We start from the raw sequence: 18,218 nt of genomic DNA on the forward strand, positions 1-18,218 counted from the left end.
ATGCTCCAAGTCAGGAGTCACTACCTATGTGACCATGTCAGACATGCTCCAACTCAAGAGTCACTATGTGAATGTCAGACATGCTCCAACTCAGGAGTCACCACTACCTGTGTGAACACGTCAGACATGCTCCAACTCAGGAGTCACTACCTATGTGAACACGTCAGACATGCTCCAACTCAGGAGTCACTACCTATGTGACCATGTCAGACATGCTCCAACTCAGGAGTCACTATGTGAACACGTCAGACATGCTCCAACTCGAGAGTCACTACCTATGTGAATGTCATGATGTTGCAGATTCAATGCCACGACATACTTAATAATCAAGCATCCCTAATTTGATCCCTTCCCTTCCTTAATGCTTATGTGCGGACACACCCAGGACACTATGTGCCGTGCCAGCACTCTGGAGTCTTAGTCCCAACAATGGTCACGCCAACCCTTAGGCCCTCTGCAGCAACCCCGGCACTCATTACACACAGTCTTCTGGTTACCCAGCCTTGTCCACATAGCCTGTGTGTGACCAGACAGTACTCAAGGCTGTTACATAAACTATTTTATTAAATAACCAGGACTGACCCTTTCCCACACACACCAGCACATGCACTCGCACACGCGTGTCCTCATTTCTCGTCTTCCTGAACAGCCACCTCAAACCCCACGGTTCTCATCGTGACCATCCTCAAACCTGAAAATTGGGAGCTGCCATGCGAGACATGGGTGCTCTTCCCCCAGTCCTGGGCAAGCCCCCTCCCCATCCTCCTGATGGGGCAGGAGGTCAGCTCTTCCAAGGCACCCAGATCTGGTGTGGTTTCCCTTCACACAACCCAGGAGCACCAGCACCCAGAGCTGCTCTTTGAGGCTGGGACCCCTCACTTCAGGTCGACTCCTCCCACACACAGGAGGCTTTGCATCTGTGCTTAAAGCGCTCCCAAAGGTTCCTGGAGTAGGTACTATCTGGCGTGAGGAAGAGCAATAGAGAACAATTGAGCACCAAATTCCCTAATGCCACCCTGTAGGAGGGTGCCAAGCTCCAGTTCAACCTCTACCCCCAAAAAAGCAAGCCCAGAGCCACACATGAGGAGGCAGGTGGGGATGGCAAGGTCTCAGCCTTGAGAATCTCACATCTCTACCCTCCAGCATAGACCCCATCAGGGACCTACTAGCACCTTGGCAATGAGAAGGGCCCAGCCCAGCTGTAGACGAACCACACAGACAGGGGCCATTTGAGTTGGTCCTAATCGCCACATTGGTAACAAGGTTGGGCTCCTCCACCTGACACTGAATTAGGGACACACAGCACAGCAGCGAAGGTCACAGGGGCGCACTGACAGAAGGTAGTGTCTTCCAGAGGCACACGGACAGCTTACACATTGCTCACAGGCAGGCTAGGACAGAAGGACAAGAGCACAGGCTGCCGGGACTCAGCAGCATATCTAGGGCACCCTGGGGAGCTGCCTTCTGGGAAGACGATGCCAGGAAGCAACAGGTGAGGACCTGTCCAACCACTTGGGCTAGGACACGTGTTCTCACATGACCTTCCTGCGTCTTTTCGACCAAGTTCCCTGAGGGGAAAAGTCAGACAGATAGAAGTCAGGTCGGAAGAGGACATCAGAGAGCATCAGAGAAACTCAAGTGCCAGGAGAGGAAGAGGAGACAGGGCCAGAGCGCAAGCCTTCTGGGTGGGTAAGGCAAAGAGAGAGCTGCCTCCTGAGAAGGAACAGTGAGAAAGCCAGGGACACAGGACTGAGACACAGTTGACCTTGCCCAGGGAAGGCTGCAGACCAGACCTGGGGCAGACAGGACTCGAGGAGAAAAAGGCCTGCGGGGCCCTGATTGCCCATATTGAAGTCAAGCCAGCACACCGCACAAAGCTACAGGCTGACACTGCGCTGGTGCCGGCCCCCTCGGGCTCCACCATCACTTCCCCGGCGTCCCCGACTCTGGGGTCCCAGCTCCTGGCCATCTAGACTGGCATGGTCTGAGAGGCCACGCAGGTGCTCCACTGAATCACACTTCTGCAGGTCAGAGGCCACGGTGCGCAGGCTTAACAGGCTCAGTGTGTCCGTATCTGGGCCTGGACCAGGCCCAAGGCTGCTGCCCTCTTCCAGGCCCCCGCCCTCTGCCCCTTCAATCCCACTGTCTCCATCCTCAATGCCCTCAGGACCAGCTTCAGCCCCCACAGGGGAGGATCGTCGTGGACCCAAGGGGTGAGGAGGCAAGCCCCGGCGCCGGGCATGAATTTGCTCGCTGATCTGCTCCAAGTTACGCAGAGCCACTGAGTAGCGGGTCTTGGCCTGTGCCACCTGCTGCTCCAGTTCTGTCACCTTGGCCTTGTGCTCCTGCAGGGGGAGACAGGTGGTTACCCATAAGATGTCTTCTGTACCCACTCAGCACTCTTCCCTAAGGTCAGCCTCCTACCCCAGAGCCCCTAGATACCCTCAACAACACTGAGCTGCAATGCCTTTTCCAGCCCTGCTACACCCTCTGAATGTCCCTCCTCACCTGAGCCCCACCCAGCCTTCCTCCCATTGGCTCCTCCTCCTCCTTTCTTCCCTTCTCTCCATTCTTCCTCTGCATCTGGCTGGTTTGCCCCCATTCCCAGCTTCCACCAATTCTCACTTTCCTCATTTACCTTTGCTTCTTGATCAATGTTCTCTACCAGCTCAAACCGCTCACTCGGGCCTCCCACTCCTGCAGGGTCCTTTTGAGCTTGCTAGAGCACTGGCTGATCTGGCAAGGTTTTACCCTCATCAGTCCCCAGCACTGCCCAAAGAAGCACACCAGCACTTCCTCTACCGGCCCATTCTTCAAGCTTAGCTACCTCCAGGATTTGGCTGAACTGGGCCTTGAGCTCAAAGTAGGGGCGGCTCTTGCCAATGGCTCGCCGGAGGGTCTTCTGCAGGGCCTGGACCCGAGCTTCAGCCTGCTGGCACAGTCGAGTCACACGCTGATGCTCCCGCTCACCTCGAAGCCGCTCTTCCTCTGCCTCATTCACCTGGCCCAGATAAGAAGCAGGACACACATTAATGAGCTGGTATACATACATCCCCAGGACTCCCTAGGCTGCCAAAATGCACATTGCCCTGGGGGAACCTGAAAAGGAATGTCCACAAAGTCCACCCCCCCACACCTGCACTGTCTACAAAGTGAGACAGACAGGGATTGGGGACAGCAAGAGCTTCTTACCATCTCTTTCAGACACAGATCTCAAGCACTTGCCTCTGTAAACACTTCTTCCCCACAGTCTTGCCTGTCATCGCCTGTATGACATGCCACTCAGCTTTGCTGATACCATGGAAGGGTGATACAGCCAGCTCATTCCCTAAGAGTGGCTGAATTCCCTCAAGCACACTGCAAGTGAGCAACCAAATAATCCTGAGGGACCCCTCAGTGCCAGTGGCTAGAAGTGCAGGACAGGAGGCGCTGCCTATGGAAAGCCATGGAGGCATGCTGGCTTCTCCTAGTTTCCACACGCTCCCTATCTGTGTGTAGCCCAGAACAGCATGGAACCAGGAGATTTCCAGAAGTAGAGAACCAGACAAGCTCGCGGGTGTCCCCATCCCTACGGTTACCCAACACACCCACACCCATTCATGAAGCTCACAATAGGATAAAGTGTCTTCTCTAGGCATCCAAAACTGAAAGACACAGTCACTACCCAGGAGCTGACACATGCCACGAACAAGCTGAAGGAGGCACAGTGAGCCCATGCCAGGGTGCCCCCTTTCCCAGTCTACTTTTAGGAGCCTGGGAATGGCACAAAAAGATACACTGGCAGAGTGCAAGACAGTGAAGGGAAACTTCCTGGAACAGGAACAGGGACTTACACGGCTGAACCTAACACGTAGGTACTGAATCCAAAGCCACTGCCTGGAAGCAGCTCATGGGTCAGCCCCACCCAGAGGACAGAGGAGAGTAGAGGAGGCCTCCTAAGAGGGAAATGTTAGAATGGAAGCACTGGGCAGCGGTAGGACAGATTCCGCCCTAAATGAAACCAAAGCTAAGGGAAGGCTGGAGGGGGAGAGAGAGCAGAAGGGGTGAGGAGGTAAGACGAAGCAACATAAAAGGGAGCAACCCCTTACCTTACAGGTAGCATGGTTGAGCATCTCCTGCCAGGTAGGGTCCAGTCGATTTTTGTCAGCCATGACACCCTGCTCAGCCACGAAGACCATCTCCCGGGCGGCATTGTGCATGCTCACAGCCCGCTCGTAGCGCAATGCTGCTTTCTGTGTCTCCTGCTGGGCCTGTGGGGAGAGGGCCATCAGGATGGAGAGTCCTGAAGGACCCCAGTCACCCATAAGATCCCTCAAAGGGGTAAGGAAAGACAAAGAGGAGGGCCTACTTATACTGTCAGCTCCAGTTCCCAAACCACACTAAGAATAGATGCCATCAAAGCAATGCTCTACAGATTCGAAAACGAAATGTAGAAACATGAAGAAGATACTGCTGCCAGGGTATTGTAGCCCCATGAAATCTAGCCAGACTCTGTGTGTGTGTGTGTGTGTGTGTGTGTGTACGCTCGCAAGCGCACATAATTAAACAACTATTTTTAAATAAAAATATTTGTGTATATCAGGTTATATGTATAGGATGTTTATGAAATTTGCATGAATTCCCTGTTTTGGTTTGATTGTCATCTTCAAGGTAGGTCATTATATATAGGCATATATCCCAAAATCTGGGAAAAAAGCCCAAAATACTTCTTAGCCCAAAATTAAGATAAAGACTACTTCTCGGCTCACTGGCTAAGATCAAGCATAGCATCCGCTACCAGTTTAACATCTGATACATCCTCCATCCAAAATTAAGATAAGAGATATTCAACCAGTAATAGGCAAGCAAAAACCTGGAAGCAAACCCACACTTCCAGGTTGACAGAAAACAGAAAAGAGTATGTCTTACAAATGGAAACAGCACAGCTGGGCATGATGGTACACACCTTTAATCCCAATACTAAGAAGGCAAAGACAGGCAGAACTCTGTGAGTTCAAGATTGAGGCCAGCCTGGTTCACATAATAAGCTCCAGAACAACCAGGACTCATGGAGAGACCCTGTCTCTAGATAGATAGATAGATAGATAGATAGATAGATAGATAGATAGATAGATAGATAGATAGATAGATAGATAGATAGAGATAGATAGGGAGTGAGGGAGGGAAGGAGGAAGGAAGGAAGGAAGGAAGGAAGGAAGGAAGGAAGGAAGGAAGGAAGGAAATAGCTGTTGAGCTTACAAAGTATGACACAGGGTGGAGCTGTGACTCAGTACCAAAACACTTCTTCACAACTGAACCATTTCTCAGCCCCAGAAAGCACTTCATCACTAGAAGGTGGCTGTCTATAGCTTTGGTATTATGTTATAACACAGTAACACAGGTAAAATGAAGGAACAAAGATAGTAACATATTATATGACTCTACTTTTGTAAAATATACACCCAAGTAGTTTTTAAAACAAAAAAAGCGAAATCTAGAAATAATAGTAAAGAGAAGAACGCATGCTCAGCTGCTTATAGCATCCAAAGAAACAGATTCATAGCAATAACATACTGGCTTTTAGAGTTGGCATGACATACATATACTGAGCACAAACAGGGTTAAGCAGCCACATGAATCAGGAATCAGTTCAAGGATTTCAGCTGCTCAAATTTGGCATGTACTTACTTTTTAACAGATCAGACTTCTCACACAACCTAATCAATCTCCTGCACTTCTCTAAAGCAGTAATAGGTTCACATTTGACAAAGTAAATGGCATAAATTACCAAGTCAAACTTTTTGTTACAGGTTGTAGCATAATGAGATTTATAAACAGAATTACTGTAAAAAGGCAACTCTACCAAATTTGGCAGTGTCAATAAAATTGTAAAAACTCAAGAAGAAATAATTGTAAATGTTCCTAAGCAACGAGTTTGTTCATGTGTTTGGTTTTGAATGACTGCTAATTATCAAATTATATTTAAAGCTAAATCTATCGTATGTGCAAATTTAAGAAATATCTGGAAAACAAAAAAATAGGCTGCTGAGGAGTAGGAGAACACCAACTTTTCCCTCTTACTACTATTTCTATATTTTAATTCATATATAATTAGAAATTCTTTTTTGTTATTAAATGCAAATTTGGTTCAAAATGAAAACTCTGAAAAAATGCAAGTTACTAAGAAGTGGTTCTCATATGTAAAATGCCTACGTTGGACACAATTTTGTAATGAAATTTGAATTACAGGTGATTTGAAGTACAGTGATAATATATACCTAAATGAAGAATTCAGTGTAGAAACCATATTGCTTATATATTTTGAGATAAACAAAAACCTATTCCCATTAATAATAATAAATATTCCAAGGCAGTGGTGGCGCATGTTTTTAATCCCAACAATTGGGAGGCAAAGGCAGGAAAATCTCAGTGAGTTTGAGGACAGCCTGGTCTACAAAGCAAGTTTTAGGACACCAGGACTGTTACACAGAGAAACCCTGCCTCAAAAAATAATAATAATAACAAATGACAAAAAAATAAATAAACAGTATCATTAATCGAGCCAGGTGTAATTTTAATCTCAAGCACTCAGAGATGCTTTTAATGGCCCAAGCTTTTAATCTCAGCACTCAGGAGACGAGGCAGAAGTAAGCAAATCTCTCTGAGTTTAAGGCCAGCCTGTTCTATATAGAGTTCCAGAACAGCCAGAGCTACTTAGAGAGACACTGTCTCGAAAAGGAGAAAGAAGGAAGGGAGAGAAGGAGGAAAGGATGGAAGGGAAAGGGAGGTGGAGGGAAGAGAGTAAGAAACAAAGAAAGAGAAAACAGTAGGATGTCAGAGTGGATATCCTAGATATACCCTGAATCCTAACTATTTAAACACAGAAGACATATAAACATTAGCAGGTGGGGCCTATGGGTGGAACACCACAGGAGTGTCCTTGTCTGATATTCCCAAGACCCCGGGTTTGATGAAGCCCAGGGAAATGGGGTGGCGGGGGGACAGGAGAGAGGAGTGAAGAGGAGAAGGGAGAAGGAAGGATAGAAAGAATGAAGCCATTAGTAAGACTGAACGAAACTTTCTGGACAAGACCCAATACCTCCACACAACCATTTCTTGACCATGAGTTCAATTTCTTACATTTTATGTATTTACATGTGTGTGCGTGCGTGCGTGCGTGCGAGTGAGAGAGAGAGAGAGAGAGAGAGAGAGAGAAAGTGCGCACAAATGCCACATAATGCATGTGGTCAGAAGACAATACACAGGAGTCAGCTCTCTCCTTTCACCATGTGGACTCCAGTGAATGAACGCACGTCATCAGGCCCCTCTATCAGGCCCCGGAGAGGAGGTGCCTTTATCCACTGAGCCATCTCACTGGCCCACTGAGCCCATTTCCTACAACTGTAAGAACCTCAACTCACAGGCCGTTCAGAGCATGCCCATACCCTTAAGTAAGGTGCCTTATTCTCAACTCCATATAGAGATTGAGTCCAGAAACAGACCCTGCAGGAAGCCCTCCCTGATTGTAGGTCCAACTGCCCAGCTGCTTAGTTCTGTCAAGTAGACACAACCTAGAGTCACCTGAAAGGGAATCTCAGCTGGGGAATTGTCCAGATCAGACCAGCCTGTGGGCATGTTTATAGGGCATTGTCTTGATTGCTAATTGATGTAAAAGGTCCAGCCCACTATGGGTGGCACATTCCCTGAGCAGGTGGTCCTAGGAATGCTAGCTGAGTATAAGCCCTCAAGTGAGCCAGCAAGCAGGTTCCTCATGGTCCTGTCCCAGTTCTTGCTTGGGTTGTTGCCCTGACTTCCATCAGTGATGGAAATTTAAGAAACCCTTAACTCCCCCAAGGTCTTAGTGTTTGTCACAGTAGCAAAAACACAGGCATACCTCCTTAGCCAGTCGCCGAGCCTCATAGTAGGGCCGGGCCTTCTCAATACAGCTCCCCAGGTGAGAGCCCTGTGTGTTAAGCTTTCTTGCAGACTCCTGCAGGATCCTCCGATAAGTGGTCCTGGCCTCCTAGAAGGGCAAAGCAAGCATACAGGTCTCAGAATCTCATTTCTCAGACACACCACTGTCTCCACCTAGGAAAACACAAATAGAGAAATCCCCAGAGGCCAACCCAGGGGTGTGAGGAATGAGACACTCACATCTAGCTGTAGCTCCACCTGGTTGATCTCCTCGCTAGCCTGGTTCAGATGTTCCAGCTCCTCCTGCCAAAGAAGGGTGTGAGTTAGAACAGGCGTGGGGAACCTCAGGTGAACTACACTAGGCAGGGAGGAAAAACAGAGGGAAAGTCCCAGCAGACTGGGGAGCAAAGTGAGTCACTTGAAAAAGGGCTAAGAAATGCTGGAGGAACTGTTCCAGTGGCACCCTGTCTGGGCCAGAGGACAGTCTCATGTAATCTTCACAGTTCCACTTAACTGAGTAGGCAGACCCCCATTGCAAGGATGAGGAAACCCCAGTTCAGGGAATGCGGTCCTACCACACACAGAGCAGCAGCAGTGAGCCTCACTCTCCACCAGAACGCACTACTTCCTCTTGATGGGGGAAGTTTTCTAGAAGATAAAGGATTCTCCTTACTGGGCCAGGAGGGTCACACACTTAGCACATGCTTACTAGATACTTACTGCTCAGTACTTTGAGAAAAATGTGAGCACAGAGCCTGGAGAGATGGCTCAGGGTTTAAGACTACGTGTTGCTCTAACAGAGGTACCAGGTTCAGGTCCCAGCACCCACATGGTAGGTCACAAGCACCTGCAAGTCCAGCTCCAGGGGATCTAGGGTTCTCTTCTAGCCTCCAAGGGCATTGCATGAACATGGTCCACATATATATATGCAAGCAAGACACATACATAAAATAAATAAATCTTTTAAAAGAATGTAGAGAAAAAAAGAGTGGAGCTGGAGAGATGGCTCAGAGGTTAAGAGCACCAGAGGAAGGAAGGAAAGAAGGAAAGAGGAGGGAGGGAGGGAAGGAGGGAGGGAGGGAGGGAGGGAGGGAGGGAGGGAGGGAGGGAGGGAAGAAGAGAGGAAGGGAGGGAAGAAGAATTTAGAACACAGTACACACAGAGGTGGTGACTCCCATCAGTGAGCAGAAGGTTCTTGGCAGCAGTAAACCTATGTGAAGACAGGTACAAGGGGCCCCTAGACCGCAAGATCACCTACCTGGGCAAGAAAAAGCCGGAGCAAGATGCCTGGAGCCCCTCTTCCCAGCAAGAAGGCAAAGGAGAGCAAGTGCTCCAGGGAGACAAGTTGAGGGCACAAAGAAAGACCAGTGAGACAGACACCATAGGAAGAGCAGAAAATAGAGACCCAGTTGGCAAAGTGAGCCCCTAGAGCCTGGGGCCGCTCAGTCTGTGATGTAAGATGACAAATCTGAGCAATGGAAGGAAAGCTGGAGGGATCACAGGAACAGAAGTGAAAGCTATTTACTGTGTTCCAAGAGGAAGAAGAGGGGAAAGACCCCAAGGAAATGTAGGACACAGAAACACAAAGGCTTGTTGGATGATCAAGATGAAGACCAAAGACCAGGGAAGGGAAGGGTTCCAAGAGGTTTTCTGACCAGATCCCATCCAATGTAGTACAACTTTTCTTATCTATTCATTTTACTAATTATGAGTATAGGATGAGGGGTGTGCATGTGAGTGCAGGTGCCTGTAGAGGCCAAGGCATCAAATTCCCCTGGAGTTACAGCTGGTTATGGGCTGCCCAACATGGGTGCTGCGAACTTAACTCAGGTCCCTGTAAGAGCAGTACATGCCCTTAACCACTAAGTCATCTCAGAAGCCACACACACACACACACATCCCTGCCCCGCACCCCATGCAATGATCTGGTAGTGGCAAGGAGGAATCTTAGGGGAAAAATCACTAGACCTACTTGTTGGAAAGTCTCACTGGTCCCTGGGCCTGAGAGAAGAGCATGGAATCACCCTAGATCTCTCAGTGATGGCACAGGGAGCTAAGAAATGTGCTGGCTACAAATCATTCTCCCTTGCCTAAGAGAACATATTCATTCAATTACAGATCCTGGGAATCTGAGGATACCCGTTAGAGAGCTGGGCTGTGCCAAGGGCTCTGTATTGGGAAATGCCAGGTACTTAGTCACAGGCTCCACAGGGCAGGTGCTCAGCTGCAGGCGCTCAGCTCCAGGCGCTACCTCCACCAGTCCATGCAGTCTGCCTGATGTTCATCCATGACAGCCATTAGACAGCAACTCAACCATCTTGCCCCCTCTGCATAGATGTGATGTTGGCTGCCATTCGCCTGACTTGGTCCTTCCAGCAACCCAGTGAGGGGGGTTGGGTTGGAATGAAAGAGCCCACTTATTTCATAAACAGACACACAAGTGCACATTTTGAAAAGACACTGAAAAACTAAAAGTTCAGGAAACTGCTCCCATGTGTCCAATAAGTTCCAAGACAGCCAGGGCTATACAGAGAAACCCTGTCTCAAAAAAATAAAAAAGAAAGAAAGAAAAGACAAAGCCTGCTGATAGGTATAACTAGTGCCCACAAAGCTCAAATAGAACCAAGAGAAGCCCCCCACAGACGGATGGGCATGGTAAGCAGGGAGGAACAGTCACACTGAAGCATCATGGTAAAGTGGTAGCCGCTGAGCACCCAAAGTGCTGTTGTGGACAGTCAGCAACACATTCCATTTGGCCTGTTCCACCAGGAACTCCTGGCACACAGCGAAAATGGAATTCAGGGAGGACAGGGTCTGAGTCAGCATGCATCATCTGTCAGAAAGCCAGCAGCCAGCAGGAAGATGACCTTCTTGGGGCACTCTGGGTGCATTCCCAGAAGGCCAGGCCACTGAGTCAAAGCATGGATGCTTGACTACAATGTTTCTGCCCCACCCTTGGATGCCCCTGGTCCTCTTCCACAAACCACCAAAAGCCCAAGCAGAAGATGAGTAAGCAGGGCCAGGGTGATGATGACTGTACTTTGAGAGTTAAACTAACAGATGAAAATGAGGATGCTAAGGTTGCAAAGTAACCCTGAAGAATTGGAGTAAAGCAAGGGTATCCACGTATCCTTTAAAAAAAAAAGGTATCCATCAAAAAGAAAGTAGAGCCGAACATAGTACCACCAATCCCTCTGACCAACACACCCCACTCCATCCACTAACCCTCTTTCCAAAAGCTGGAGGACTTGAGGAACTCCAATGATCCAGTGAAACCTTGATGAAGACACGACCTTTTCTGAAGGGGTAAACACATACTACAGGCAGGTACAGGCTAGTCTCCAGTCTACTTCCAGAGACATCCCACCAGATGACAGACAATAGCTACCTGCCTGTCAGCCATGGAAACCCAGTCCCACATTAGGGAGCCTCACCCTGAGGATAAGCATTTCCGAGAAATTCAAAAAATTCCAAAATAGGCCCTGCCTCTGGGCCACCCCTAGCCTAGTGGACTCGGCCCTGGCTGTGCTTTAATTTCACATCTTATCCTGTTCGGTAGAGTAAATGAAATGTTTTTGAAAACTCCCTAGTGGGTTTTGATGGATCTGTTAATGGAAACACATTAAATGTGTTGAGAATTCCGAAAATCGGACACTCCCTGAAAGAGCTGAAGCACATTTTCCAGGCAAGCACTGTCAACACTAAAACAAACACGGAACACTTGCTAACTCACCTCCTTGGCACCAGAGAATACAAATGCAGAAGGACAAAATGTTGTGGCCACCACCTCAAAACTGCGGTATTCCTCCCGCCAGGCTGCTTTTTCCTACGGCAAAGTCTACACCCCTGGTGAGGCTGAAGAACTGACCTGTGCCTGTGTCATTAAGTGAGGCAGAATGTGGGGCCTTCCCTCCCCAAGCAGCCTACCACGCTCCACTAGCTCCACTAAGTGTTGTACGGCTTAGCAGGAGAGACAAGTCCCTCACTGCAAGCTCCCTGGAGGCAAAGCTGACCTTACGCATCCTCAGGGCGTCCAACACTCCCAGAGCTCATCTGTCAGAACTGCGGTGGCAGAAATGTCCCATCAGCACCGGCACCACAGTAAGAACTGCGGGTCTTAGTCTACCTGATTACATTTCCACAGGGACTCTGGTGGTTACCTTTTGGGCAGTGCAGCACAAGTGTGCCTCTCCGTTCTACTTCCTTTGCCTCCATGATTACTGGGAAAGTACACAGGACAAGAGGCAAGAAGAAGATGGAAGAAGGCAGGAGAGAAGGCTTCTCCAGAGCAGAGCAGGCAATGTTTCAGGAAGGTATAAGAAGTGCATTATACGCCCTTCTCCTCGAGGAACAGAGAGAGCTCCTTAACGATCTATAAATGCTACCAAAGAAACAAGCAAAAGTATTTGTAAAAGAAGAAGAAGAAGAAGAAGAATTCTATACTTCTGTGCACAGTGAATGGGAGCTATGCAAACCAGACAAATCAAATCCCCCACTTTATAGACAAATTAACCCCCAAAAAAGTTAACTTTCTCAACAATCACAAATCATGGGGCGGAGGCAGAGGCTCAAGACTTTTTTTATGTTTTCTCAGCGGAGGATAAGTCTTTAGAATGAGCACGAGAAGCTGAGCTGTTTTCAACTCAGCACCATGAAGTAGGGCAGAAATAAAATACTGACTCATGCCAGAAAAGACTAGCTCACCCAATCCTTCATTACAAGCACACAAACAGCCCAAGAGAAGCCTCATACACACACACACACACACACACACACACACACACACACACCAAAACCAGCTTTGCTTTCTTTGCAATTCATTGGTGTTACCCAGTTAAGGTTTGCTGACAGACAAGCCCAAGAAGCCAAACTGTAGGATGCTCTGGCTACCTAGAAGCAAATAAATCACTACTCCAAATAACAGCACCTCAGAGATGCAACCTACCCAAATGGCATAGTTGGACCCCAAACACAGGCACATGCAGGCCATTATTTTCCCAAGAAACTTCCCTTAGAGTCCTCCTTAGACAGCACCCTGAAACACTACAGATAGCTCAGCTTCACCTAGCCAGCCATCTCCGCCACAACGCTCAGTCTCTTCATACCCACTTCCCTGCTGTCTCTGACACAACTGCCTTACCAACTAGACTGGACACATTCCATGGCAAGACACCGTTCTACCATTCTTTTGGTAAATCCACAATTCCAAGAGTCAGGAATGTATAATAAGGACTGATCTCAACTGGTCTAAATCCTTGCAATATAGAGGCTTTTTGCTGGGCATGAAGGTCACACTTTTAATCCCAGCACTTGGGAGGCAGAGTCAGGCAGATCTCTGAGTTCTTGGCCACCATGGTCTAAAATAACCCTGTCTTAAAAAAAAAATACAGACAGAAATTTTTATAGTGCCTTTCAAATACTCAAAAGATCTCACAACTACATTCTGAGACACTGCTGAGAAGGCAGAAAAATGGAAAGATTCTCTCACTTAACCTCAAAACTGCCTCCCAATCTGTCACCTCTTCTTGCCTCCAGTACATGCAAGACATCTGGGCTCCCAGCCCCTCTGCTTAGCCAGAAAGAAGAACAATGGTTCTCTGCCCTGAAGTGTACCATCACCCAGCATACCCCGAGCACTCAGGCAGGGCTCTGGTTCGCCATCAGCACTTCCGTTGGCACTTGTCACGATAAACGGCAATGCTTGGTGAGCAGACCTGTTTTCCTTCCCCACCCCAGTGCACTGTGGGAGAGTAAGTCTAAGGCCCCCCTCCTCGGACATCTCTTCAGCAAGTCTGGAACCTGCGCTTCCCTACCCTCCATCCACTTGGCCTTCTCACCTGTATCCTAGGATCCAGTTCTTCCTCCTCTCTAGGGGACAACTTGGTCTCACTGCTGCTGCTTCCACCTCCTCCAGGCTCCTCTGCGACCGGGCTCCTAGGGACTTCATCCTCTACCACCTCTGGCCGCAGTTCCCCCTGAGGAGTCTCTCGGCCTCCTGGAGCCTTTTTGAAATCAGCCATGCTGGCTGGAAGAGGGCAGAGCCCTATGCACAAGAGAGGGCTGACATGCTGGGACCAGGGCCCCAGCTTGAGGCTTCCTGGGCTTTGGATGTCAAAGAGAAGGGCTTCTCTTCTCAAAGGCAGGGGGGGAAAGGGGTACAGGACCAGCCTCGCGCTCGGTTAGAGGCCGAGATTCAAAGTGTTGGCGAGGTCCCTATAACTAAAGCCTTGTCTGTGTGAAAGTTCTTCACACCCCACCACAGGGAGTCCACCGAGAGACCCCAGCAGCAACAGCTCCAACTCAAGGAGCAAAGGGGGCCTGGATCCTGGGCCGAGGCCTACGAAGAGGAGCACCATTCGGGAGGGTGGAGGCAAGCGCCTCCAGGCTGCGGTGACAGATGGAGAGAAGGCTAAGTCCGAGCAGAGGCTAAGAGACGAGCCTCTGGGGAGCTGCAGGAGAAACAAAGGCCAAGTTATAGATGATGTCAGCATCAGAACCTTGGCCAGCAGCTTCTTCCAAGTCCTGGGTCTCCCAAAGACACCACTGTATCCCAAACACACACTTGTGTGGTCCAACCAGTCCCCACCTCAACTTCTTTCCTCAGGCCTCAAGGACTTGAGGTCCGACTCTGCCCCTGTCCCTGTTCCTCTCACTCCAGCCCCTCCCTAGTCAGCATCTTCCAGACTCCCCTCTGAGCCCCCACCCTCTAATCCACTCCCTCCTTTGATCCAGTCGGTCCCCCACCACCCAATCCCGCTTAGCAATTCACCTAAGCCTCTCAACCTCGCCTCACCAGTCCTGCGGATTATCTGAGCCTCGAGGCTTCTACCCCACACTCTTCCGTAGTCCCAAGGCCTGAGACCTAGTCATCTCTAATGACCAAGAGCAAAAAATCCCGTCCTGGCTTTACCTCAGTTTACCTTGCTGTCCAGGGAGCGTCTAGGGAGCAAACAATCTTCCCCCGCCCTCCCCGCAACAAGACTGTCCAACCAAAAACGCCCCGGCGGAGAGGAAACGGAAATATGCCATCGCGTAACAACGCTATCCCTCCCTTCCTCACTGACAAGCATAGCCCTGTGCGGGCTCAACGTCCGGAATGCTGGCCTTCAGCGTCCGTACAAGATGGCGCCGCTCTTTGTCCAACATCGCCTTTCCTGGCTTCCGGTTCATCCCCACCGAGTCTAAGTGAAATGAACGCCTGAATATGAGATTCTGAGAAAAACTACAGCGGGTGATGGAGACCTAGAGTCCCTCCCGACCACGGAAGTGCTAGCAATAATGTCGTAAGAGAGCGGACATCTTGCTTTACGGCATAGAGGCGGTGGCTGCAGATGGTCCCTTCCAAGCGTAAACAGGAAGTGGTGTTGTTTGCTTCCGGTTTCGGTGGCTTCGACTCTCTCTTATCTGGGGATTGCTATTAAAAAAGTCGTTGTCCAAAGGTGATTTCTCTCACTTCAATGAAACCGGCGGACTTTGTGTCAGGAAAAGTGAGCGAAACTCCCGCTCCCTCCCTGCCGCCGGCGCCGTCGCTCCTGCTAAGTGGCTGGCCTCACTGGCCGCCAGCTACGCCGTGAATTGGGGGGGGGGGGGATCTCAGCGTTGCTCGCCTTGAGGAGGAGGACGAGGCTCAAACTAAGCCCAGTGTATCACTCCCTACTCCATAAATGAGTGGTCTGGATGCCCCTGCTACTTAGGCAAGAAGGACAGCGGCTAAGAGCTGCAAGGTGGGGTGTTTGCATGGTGCTGACTGCCTCAGCCGGGTCAGGCTTTTCCCTGGAGATGAAGCACGCACCTGGGCGGAATTCTCGTCCCATGGGATTCTGTCCAACACAGCCCGTGTTTGGTAAAGCGGTTACAAGATTTTGACTAGTCAAGAACTGCATTCCTAATTGCGTAGGGGTCTTTAGGTGTTTTAAAAGGAACGTGAATGAGAAGGGAAAGGAATTACAGAGCTGCTCACTGTAGATGCTATAAGCCAGTTGACAGTTAAACGGTAGGATTCTTCTCCGTGTTAAAAAGTATTATTCCGTGGTTTGTTAAAGAACGATCAGGAAGACTGTGTAAGGATTGTAGAACGAGATGCAGGGGGCAGTGCAGTCGGGGAGAAATTGGACTCCAACTACAGCGTGAACAAAAGGAAATTTATAGCCAAAGATCGGTGTTGGGGTCAGTGGATGGAATGTTGATAAGAGGAAAAAGTAGGGTAAAGGGGGACTGGTTAAGCCAAACTGGACTCTTGCTGAAGATAGTCTTGGAAGGTTTGTGTTTATACTGAGAATCCTGACGTGCAGGATGGGTAGAGGAGTGGTCTTGGTAAACTTACTACACAAAATTCCTTATTGAAACCAGGTTTGACAAGATAGTGTGCAGGTGGGCCTAGAGAAGGGGTCAGAGACCCAACTAAAGTTAGACCAAAGGATCGTTTTCGTGTCTCCAAGACCAGGAGATAGAGGCCCTGTCTTTCCTAATGACTACATTGCAAAGATATGTATGACTGTTGGCTCTTTGTGAAGGATAATTCTAAACTGTAAGAAATATGTACACTACCATAAAGGGAAAAAAGGAAGGATTCAAAATTGTAGGCCCTTTTTAGTAAGTGCTCTAAGAAAAGTAAGTCTGGGACCCATTATTATTAACAACCAGGTGTTGCCCAAAATAAACAGTACATTCTCCTGACAAAATTGAGCTTTCTCAAACAGGAATTTCAATGGAACATAAGAGACTGGGTCATCCTAGGGACAGAACTGTCTCCAAAAAAAGTAAAACTGGAGTGTGGGAATACAGCTCAGCAATACAGCCCTTGTCTAGGTTCTGAGTTCAGTCCCTAGCACTGCACAAGTTGAAAGTTTTAGTTTTAAAAATTCTTAAGCCGGGCGGTGGTAGCACGCGCCTTTAATCCCAGCACTCTGGAGGCTGAGGCAGGTGGATCTCTGAGTTAGAGGCCAGCCCGGTCTACAAGAGCTAGTTCCAGGACAGGCTTTAAAACTACAGAGAAACCCTGTCTCAAAAAAGCAAAAAACAAAACAAAAATTTTCTATTTAGATTTTGTTTATCCTCTGTATGAATGTTTTGCCTGCCTTTATGTATGCGAACTCCACATGCGTGCCTGGTGCTCCCAGAGATCAAAAGAGGACATTGAATCGCCTAGAACCAGAGTTCTGGTTGCTGCGAGCCGTCACGTGGGTGCTGGATGCTGAATCCAGGTCCTCTGCAAGAGCCAGTGCTCTTAACCACTGTGCCATTTCCCCAACTCAGAAAAAATTGTTGTTGTTATTATTACTATTGTATTTGTTTTTTGAGACAGGGTCTCACTTTGTAGCTCTGGCGGTCCTGGAACTCACAGAGATCCACTTGCCTCTGCCCCTCCCCAAGTGCTGGGATTAAAGGCATGAAGTACCACAACTGGCGAAAAACTAGTTTTTAATGAAGAGAGTTTAGGATATGTTGTGAGGGAAATAAAAAAACAGCAATGAAGGTCTGGGCTGGTGAGAGGCCCAGCAGGTAAAGGCATTGCTGTGCACGCCTGAGAACTTGATGTCTTTCTTGGGAGGACTCAACTTCAGTTCCCAGAACCCACATGGTGGTGGCTCACAACTATCTGTAACTCCAATTCTAGGGGATCCAACATCCTTTTCTGTTCTCTGGGCATGGTGCACACGCATATATACATAAATTTTTAAATTTTTAAAAAACATATATTCTGAAAGCCTTAAAAAGAGAGAAAGAGAGGTTATTTTTGTTAGGCCAGAGGCAGAAAAAGGGCCATAGAGGGCTAGCAGCAGTAGCAACAGGTTGTGGAGAATTTTTTTCAAATGGTTTCATTGTATTCCAGGCCTGGAAGTGCCATGACCCTCTGCCTCAGCTCTGTAAGCTGGCATTAGTTTGGAACATAATTTTTCCCTTAAGTTTACTATTTGCCTAATTTCATCCTTAAAGACTAAGACATCATGAACTTGTGAGTTTTGTTTTCAAAGGGGCTGATCTTTAAACACCTTATCAATGTTACATCCTTGCTCTGTACCAATCCATGGTGCTTTTGTGTCTAATTTATTGATCATTCTTCGTAGTCAGTTTACTTACAAAAGTGTAAAAAGAAACATTAGTTTTTCTGTAGGAATAAGTGTTTGACACCTTGAAGTTAACCAAACTTGATAAGCAGCAGGAACCCCAATCATTTTTTAAGTTTATTACTAATAAGAGCTAGAGAGATGGCTCAGTAATTAAGAGTAGCATGCTGTTCTTTCAGAATGAATTCAGTTCTTAGCAACCCATGTCAGGAAGCTCACAATTATAGCCCTGGGGGAGTCAGTGCACATACACATACC

At 48.5% G+C, this 18,218-nt stretch overlaps 1 protein-coding gene across 2 annotated transcripts; it reads right to left on the reverse strand.

Annotated features, from left to right (window-relative positions):
- Window positions 1–544: 544 nt before the first annotated feature.
- Window positions 545–15,203, reverse strand: Sh3bp5l (SH3 binding domain protein 5 like). 2 transcript variants are annotated; one of them, XM_048437786.3, is made up of 7 exons: window positions 14,814–15,203; window positions 13,731–14,342; window positions 8,134–8,196; window positions 7,874–8,002; window positions 4,089–4,250; window positions 2,828–3,001; window positions 545–2,345 (listed from the first exon to the last, which is right to left on the reverse strand). In XM_048437786.3, the coding sequence occupies exons 2-7, from the start codon at window positions 13,911–13,913 to the stop codon at window positions 1,878–1,880; spliced, it is 1,179 nt and encodes a 392-aa protein (XP_048293743.1). In that variant the 5' UTR covers window positions 13,914–14,342; window positions 14,814–15,203; the 3' UTR covers window positions 545–1,877. The 2 variants fall into 2 exon arrangements, with proteins under 2 accessions (XP_048293743.1, XP_048293742.1); XM_048437785.3 differs by having other exon boundaries at window positions 14,804–15,203.
- Window positions 15,204–18,218: the final 3,015 nt, after the last annotated feature.

This window comes from Myodes glareolus, chromosome 9 (genome assembly GCF_982192425.1).
Source record: "Myodes glareolus chromosome 9, mMyoGla1.1, whole genome shotgun sequence".
Lineage (NCBI taxonomy): Eukaryota > Metazoa > Chordata > Mammalia > Rodentia > Cricetidae > Myodes > Myodes glareolus.

What these genes read in the sequence shown, in the direction of transcription:
- Sh3bp5l (XM_048437786.3), bottom strand. Translation starts at nt 13,913, where the DNA reads ATGGCTGATTTCAAAAAGGCTCCAGGAGGCCGAGAGACTCCTCAGGGG. An exon ending in AGGTGGAGCTACAGCTAGAT is followed by an intron (nt 8,003 to 8,133) that starts GTGAGTGTCTCA and finishes TTGCCCTTCTAG; the next exon opens with GAGGCCAGGACCACTTATCG. An exon ending in AGTTCAGCCAAATCCTGGAG is followed by an intron (nt 2,346 to 2,827) that starts GTAGCTAAGCTT and finishes CTCCCCCTGCAG; the next exon opens with GAGCACAAGGCCAAGGTGAC.